Consider the following 7,004-nt stretch of genomic DNA (forward strand, 5'->3'; position numbering starts at 1 on the left):
GGGTTATCAACCTCCCTTGTTTCCCGAGCAGGAGACTGCGGTATCCGTCCCTTCTGTGAAGGAGCACCTCCGGAGGATTAAGGAGGTATGGCAGTCTGCCAGAGCTGCTCTCACCCGCTCCACGGAGAGGAACCGACGGCTGGCCGACGCTCGCCGCGTCTCCGCCCCCGAGTACCGACCGGGTCAGCAGGTGTGGTTGTCGTCACGGGATCTTCCGTTGGATGTCGAGTCACGTAAGCTCTCTCCCCGTTTTGTCGGTCCTTTCGAGGTGTTGAAGATCATTAATCCGTCTGCCGTCAGGCTCAAGCTACCAGACTCTATGAAGGTCCACCCCACCTTCCATGTTTCCCTGTTAAAGCCGGTGCATTCCAGCGAGCTCAGCCCGCCGGCCGCCGCCCCACCTCCCCCCCCGCCTCATTGATGGTCATCCCGCCTACACGGTGTCACGGATCTTGGATGTCCGTCCACGCGGCCGTGGTTTCCAGTTCTTGGTGGATTGGGAGGGTTACGGTCCAGAGGAGCGTTCCTGGGTCTCCAGGGGACTCATTCTGGATGACTCTCTCCTTCGGGACTTTTATGCCGCTCACCCGGACAAGCCGGGTAGAACGCCTGGAGGCGTTCGTTGAGGGGGGGGTACTGTGGCGGTTGGTATTGTCTGTGCTGTTATTTTGAAGGTCCATTTCCTGTGTTCTGTTTTGTGGGCTGTAACTTTACGTTTTGTTTTCCTGAGGCTCCCTTCCCCCCCGATGCGTCGAGGAGTGTTTGGGCACACCTGAGTTCACTTCAGGAGATTAGGACGCCTATTTAACCTCTGCGGAGTGACTCCTCGACGCCAGAGTATACTTCCACGTACCGTGGTATCAGTTGGTCTCAGTCTCCTGTGGTATAGTACGTTTTGATAGCTTGCTGAACTTTTTTGATTAATTGTTTGTCTCTTCTCTTTTTGTTCCAGTGCCTCCCTTGCCCACACAGCCCAGCACTCTCTGGACCTCTCTGAGTTCGTGTTTTGTTTGGACCTCACGCTGCCAGCGATTGTTTCAGTTATTGCCTGTTGTTGCAAAATAAACTTTTGTTAACCTTCTCCGTTTCCGCTCCTGGGTCTCTCTCTGCACCCGCCGTCACACAGGTCACATGACTGTGCAAAGGTTGTGTGTGTTCCTAAGTTAAAATACTGGCAGAGGAGAGAGTAGGTTCATTGCAATCACAACATTATCATGTTTGCATCCGTGGCTCTGCTCTTGGTGGCTGTCCTGCTCTTCCTGGTCCTCGGTCGAAACCGCAGGCCCAAAGGATTCCCTCCAGGGCCCGAGCCCATCCCCATCATTGGAAACCTGCTGGAACTCAATCTGGAGAACCCCATTGCAGATCTGAACAGGGTGAAGTTGAATAAGTTTATATTTTAAGATAATTATTTTAATAATCTAAATGGCTAAAATTCTATAGAGTGATACAATCTAAAAATGCTCATTATTTGTGCTATGCGTTCATACTGTATGTTTACAGCCATCTCTGTCTCTAGCTTTATAGTTTTTAGCTAGTGATTGGGAAAATTGTGGATTTTACTCACAACATAGTTTTAGTGAAACAGCCTTTGTTTCTATTTTGACCATAAGGCTTGTCTGGTGAGCTGAGCTCTTAAACCAAAATGGTCCAAGACCCTCATTTCGGGTGACTTATTCTGTCATCATGAACAACAAGTCCAAAAACTTATTCTATATCAGTAATGGATGCTTTAAGAAGGCTACTCCTGCTGCTACTCCTGCTGTTATTAATGATAGCTTGTTAATAATTGACTCATTACAGAGGTGATTGTCCTGACCAAAGGACAGTCACCTAAACCCCAGAAATTATAATCTCCTGTGTCTCTTCCCGCAGTTGGCCAAACAATATGGTAACGTTTACAGCCTGTTCATTGGTCCCAGGCCCACGGTCATCATCAATGGGATGCAGGCCTTTAAAGAAGCACTGGTCAACAAAGCTGCTGACTTCTCTGGCAGACCACAAAATCTGATGGTTAATCATCTGATACAAATGAAAGGTACAGAGCGACCAGTTGACTTTCTGTCTGTCTATGCAGAGGGATTTCTGGCCTTCATTATATGCCACATGCCATTGCATTGCAATAAATATGGCATCCTGCCACTCTATCACTATTTTGGATTAATGTCACTGGTGTCATAATGAGGACAGTCACACAGTCATTTATTATAATCAGTGGTATTTCATCAAAATCTGTGCACCATGCACATGTAGCCTCCCCATTCCCCCTTCTAATGCATTGTCTTACTTATGCATATAGCTGTATCAACAAGTGAACACATGCATCTGTAGCGTGTTACATTTACTTTTACGACGAAATCAGACTTGTATTTCAGTATGAAAGTATGAGTACTTTTTAAGCAGAATAATACACGTGTATCTTCCTATTCTTAATGAGCTGTTCTTGTCAAATAGAACTGAAACTTCATTCAGTGCATGTAAAAAAAATGTATTTGGAAACAGAACATGCTTTTCCTTCTACGCTCTAATTTGACTTTTTTGCATGTAGCTGATGCTCCCGGAGTGGTTCTAGCAGATTATAACCATCTCTGGAGAGAGCAGCGACGCTTTGGTCTGATGACCCTGAGAAACTTTGGTCTGGGTAAACAGCTCATGGAAAGGAGCATACTGGCAGAGATACAACGTGTCATGAAGATACTGGAGCAGAGTGTCGGTATGTCTACTCTGCGAACGCAAATGTGCCTAAACATTGATATTAAGTAGCACATCAGGATCTAGGATGTATGAATTTCATGTTGTTCTACCAGGTAAGGCCATGAATCCCAAGCAGCTGTTCCACAGCGCAGCCTCCAACATCATCTGCCAAGTTCTGTTCGCAAAGCAGTTCGGCTATGACGATGAGTTCATGAAGTTTTTTGTTAACCTTTTTCGTGAGACCTCCAAAATAATCAACGGGCGCTGGGGTATGGTGAGTCACACTTTCGACAACAAATCCACTCAATAAATGGCATCACTGAGCTTTAATGATCAGGATTGGCTCATTTATAATGTGCAAGAACAAAAAGACGTGGATTCGGATCTCTGCACTTTAGTAGCTCGTACCTTCTAATAATATTACATAATTAAGTCATATCACAAACCAACCGATTTATCTTGTCCTTGATCAGGAGATTAAAACTAATTTTTCATTTTTCTCTCCCATACAGATTTATGACACTATTCCAATCGTGCGCAACCTGCCACTGCCCTTCAACAAAGCCTTTAAGATGTTCAGGGTATGTTCTGTGAAACACTTGTGAAAGGCAGATAATGGCCTAGGGGTTCAGTTGATAGCTAGTTTTTTTTGGCTTTACATTAATCTATATATTATAAACACAAACAACCCGGAAAATAAAGCATTAATATGTGCCCTTGAGAAACATTGAATTATTCATTTAAAAATGTTTCTAAACTTTTTTCTTGTCAGACTTCATATGAAAAACGTATGGAGATGTTGGCTGTGAGCAAAAAGACCAGAGTTCCCGGTAAACCGCGACATTTCATAGACTGCTACCTGGATGAAATGGACAAGGTGAGTGTGTCTAGCATGGTGTTGACGTTGTTAGCTGCAGCGGTGCTGGCAAAATGAACAGTGCTCGCTCACTCTTTCTCTCTGTCTGCCCCCGAAGAGAGGAGACGACGCATCGTCATTTTCTGAAGACCAGCTTTGTTCCTTTCTTTTGGACCTTCACTTTGCCGGGACAGACACGACCGCCAACACAATGCTCAGCGCCATCCTCTACCTCTCGAATAATCCACAGATACAGGGTACGTCTGTCCATCATCTGTCACTGTCCACTTGACTGCACCATGATCGAGACATGGCTCTCAGGATGACAGTCTCCGACATTTTTGTGGTTTGTGGCTTGCAGATGATGTAGGCTGACATTTGCAGTTTTTAAGTGAAATGGCTTTTTTTTATTATTATTATTTTTTTTTTAATTCTTATTGAATTTATTGCCATGAAATGTGGTGCATTTACAGTTCCCAGAGGTTGACTTGTAATTACTTTGGTGATGAGTATTAATCAAGCGCCATCGTCAGTTCAAAATTTTAACACCTTTGGTTTATGACCAAATACCTTTAATACTACTGATATTCCCATCAGCCCCAACTCAAGCCTCAACCTCAACCGTTCAGGCTGCCATGAAGCACATAAACTAAGAAAAATCTTGCAGAGTTGTTCCTGTTCTCTCACTCTCTGTCTCTCTCTGTCCATGCTGTCTCTCTATTCCTCAGAGCGATGTCAGCAGGAAATAGACCAAGTCCTGGAGGGGAAGGATGACGTCAGCTTTGAATGCAGAGACCAGATGCCTTATGTGCAGGTATAAACGTTACCGGGTCATATTCAAATCAATGTTTACACCTCTATTTTGTATGTGATATTTTGAATTTTAAAATGCTGTGAAGTATAAAATCAGCCATGTTACATAGCTGAGAGTTACACTGGTACAGCGTGATGCTCTGACAGCTGTCTCTGTCATGCAGGCTGTCATTCATGAGGTCCAGAGGACGGCTGACACTGTTCCTCTCAGTGTTTTCCACTGCACCACCAAAGACACGGAGCTGATGGGATACTCTATACCCAGGGTAAGCAAAAATATCCTTTGTGCTGAGCTAAAAACTTATAGAAAAGAAATATATATGTAGTATCACCAATCTTGAGTGAGAGCAACTGATGCTATATTTCTTGTATACCCGTGGGTGAGTACATCTTTACAACCATATTTACCTGTATTTCTGTGAAGCACTGTTCAAAGTCACAGAGCTATATATTAACATTAAGTTCTAATGTATAAATGATTCAAAAACACTTTCAGACTTTTCACAATGTACCTTTGTAGTGATTGAAAATGCAGCATGTTTTTTTTAACACATCCCTCAATTTAAGCATCATACAGCTTCAATGATGTGTTAGAACCAGCAGATACTGAGTATACTTTACAAGATACCGTCAAAGGTTTTCACAGGTTAGAAGAAGAAAAACAATGGCCACCACAATACATTACATTTGTGGGTCAGAAGTTAAATGAATTCTATAAGAAATGCTCACCTCCCCATGGTTTGCTCTGTGCTTGAGAGGCTCCACTTCTGTCACCACCTGCGAGCAATAAATGTTTGCAAGGACGATTTTTGCGTTGCAGACTGCAAACAGGCAAACACAATGCATACGACTTGCTGGAAGTGCCATCAGCTGCTTGTGATGCAGTAAAGACGAATAATGTGTATGAATGAAAGGATGACAGTAATGTGTCTGATTTTCACATCCAGCAGAGTCAGAGTTATGTGTTTACATTTTCACAGCCGTCCCCTCCCTCATTGTTTTTGGCTCTTCAGGGAACTGTTGTCATCCCAAACCTGTCCTCAGTGCTGAATGAGGAGGGACAGTGGAAATCCCCCCACAAATTCAACCCTGAAAACTTCCTCAATGAGAAGGGCGAGTTTGTGAAGCCTGAGGCCTTCATGCCTTTCTCTATAGGTGAGTGAAAATGATCATTACATTCAGAGACGGACTGAGAGTTTGATCAGGAGGTTTGACTGAGGAAATATCAAGAGGTTACAGAAAACACGTATGTGGGAACTTTGACTTGCAGGTCCTCGTATGTGTCTCGGAGAGGGTCTGGCTCGTATGGAGCTCTTCCTCATGATTGTGTCCCTGCTGAGGAGGTTCACGTTCATCTGGCCTGAGGATGCAGGAGAGCCAGACTACAATCCTGTTTTTGGAGCAACCCAGACCCCCAAACCTTATACCATGAAGGTCCAACTTAGGAAGACTATTAAGGGAAACAATTAAGACAGAGAATACTCTAATACTGTAGTTTACTGAAACAGTGAACAAAGTTCAACTTTTCAACATTAAGCCAGCCCTGATTAAAGTTACATCCATCAATATTTTAACATAAGTAATGGATCAAACTGACTCTAAGCTGCAAATCTTCATTAACGCTGCAGTTTCCCTCAGCTGTGCGGAGCTTTATTGTGTTTTTCAGCTTGCTGTTTTGGTTTTACTGCCCATGGCTTTGTTTGTCTGTTCTCATCGACCTTGTAACAGCCAGAGTTAGCGACTAGTTGCTGTATGTCGAGGAGCATTTGTAGCTAAAGAGTCCAAATTTTTCCTCAGGAGTTGGTAGAGACCAAAAACAAAGCTGAAAGAAGAGTGGACATCAGACCTAAGTGACCTTTCTTGAATGCAATAAAGCTGCTAATTGAAGTAACAGTGGACTTTAAAGTTTGTCAATTATAGGCTAGAGGTGATCTTGAAACTATGATCTCAGACAGACTTTCAGCCAGATATTGTAACCAAATTAATCAATGTGTCCTCGTTGCCAGTATAAAATTGAAATTGTAAAATTATGTAACTTTTTATCAAATAAATAACTTGTGTAACTCAAATCATGTGTAACTTTGTCATCTGTTCAGCTAGATAAAATGTATTACTCAATGATCCCTCTTTGCCAGTGCAAAATCTAAATGGTAACATTATGTAACTTTTTATCAAATAAATGAGTTATGCAACATCCAGCAGATAATAAAAATCAACTTTGTCACCTGCTCAGCAAAGAGTGGTTGAAAGAGGCCCCCAGAGGAAAGGACTGATAGAAAATGTTCCTCTGGATAGCATTAAATTGTCTAATAAATTATATGGGAATCTGCCTCTTAGATTTTGATAGAATTTGTGTACAGGTGGACATTTTGACCCCAAGGTGGCACTAAAGGAAATATCATATCATCACTCATAAATGCTTTTCAGGATTTCCATATAAGCGACTCTCCACATAAATAAATAATATATAATAAAAAAAATAGGTTCAAAAATGCATTTCTGATGCACATTCAAGAATTTGTTGTTTTACAGTAAACACATGTGGTAGAAATTCATAAATACATGTTTATTAATTTAATTTAATTTAAATTAATTTAAAAGAATTTCAAATTTACCTGAGTGAGTGAGTTTTACTTGCATT

At 42.3% G+C, this 7,004-nt stretch overlaps 1 protein-coding gene across 1 annotated transcript; it reads left to right on the forward strand.

Moving 5' to 3' along the window:
* Window positions 1-1,214: 1,214 nt before the first annotated feature.
* On the forward strand, window positions 1,215-5,833 carry LOC121607665 (cytochrome P450 2D15-like). The gene is made up of 11 exons (XM_041938587.1): window positions 1,215-1,376; window positions 1,876-2,038; window positions 2,549-2,713; window positions 2,808-2,968; window positions 3,207-3,275; window positions 3,467-3,571; window positions 3,669-3,807; window positions 4,279-4,364; window positions 4,528-4,629; window positions 5,377-5,518; window positions 5,634-5,833. Exons 1-11 carry the CDS (start codon window positions 1,215-1,217, stop codon window positions 5,831-5,833), a joined length of 1,494 nt encoding a protein of 497 aa, XP_041794521.1.
* The last annotated feature ends 1,171 nt before the right edge of the window (window positions 5,834-7,004 follow it).

This window comes from Chelmon rostratus, chromosome 6 (assembly GCF_017976325.1).
Source record: "Chelmon rostratus isolate fCheRos1 chromosome 6, fCheRos1.pri, whole genome shotgun sequence".
In the NCBI taxonomy this organism is placed as follows: domain Eukaryota; kingdom Metazoa; phylum Chordata; class Actinopteri; order Chaetodontiformes; family Chaetodontidae; genus Chelmon; species Chelmon rostratus.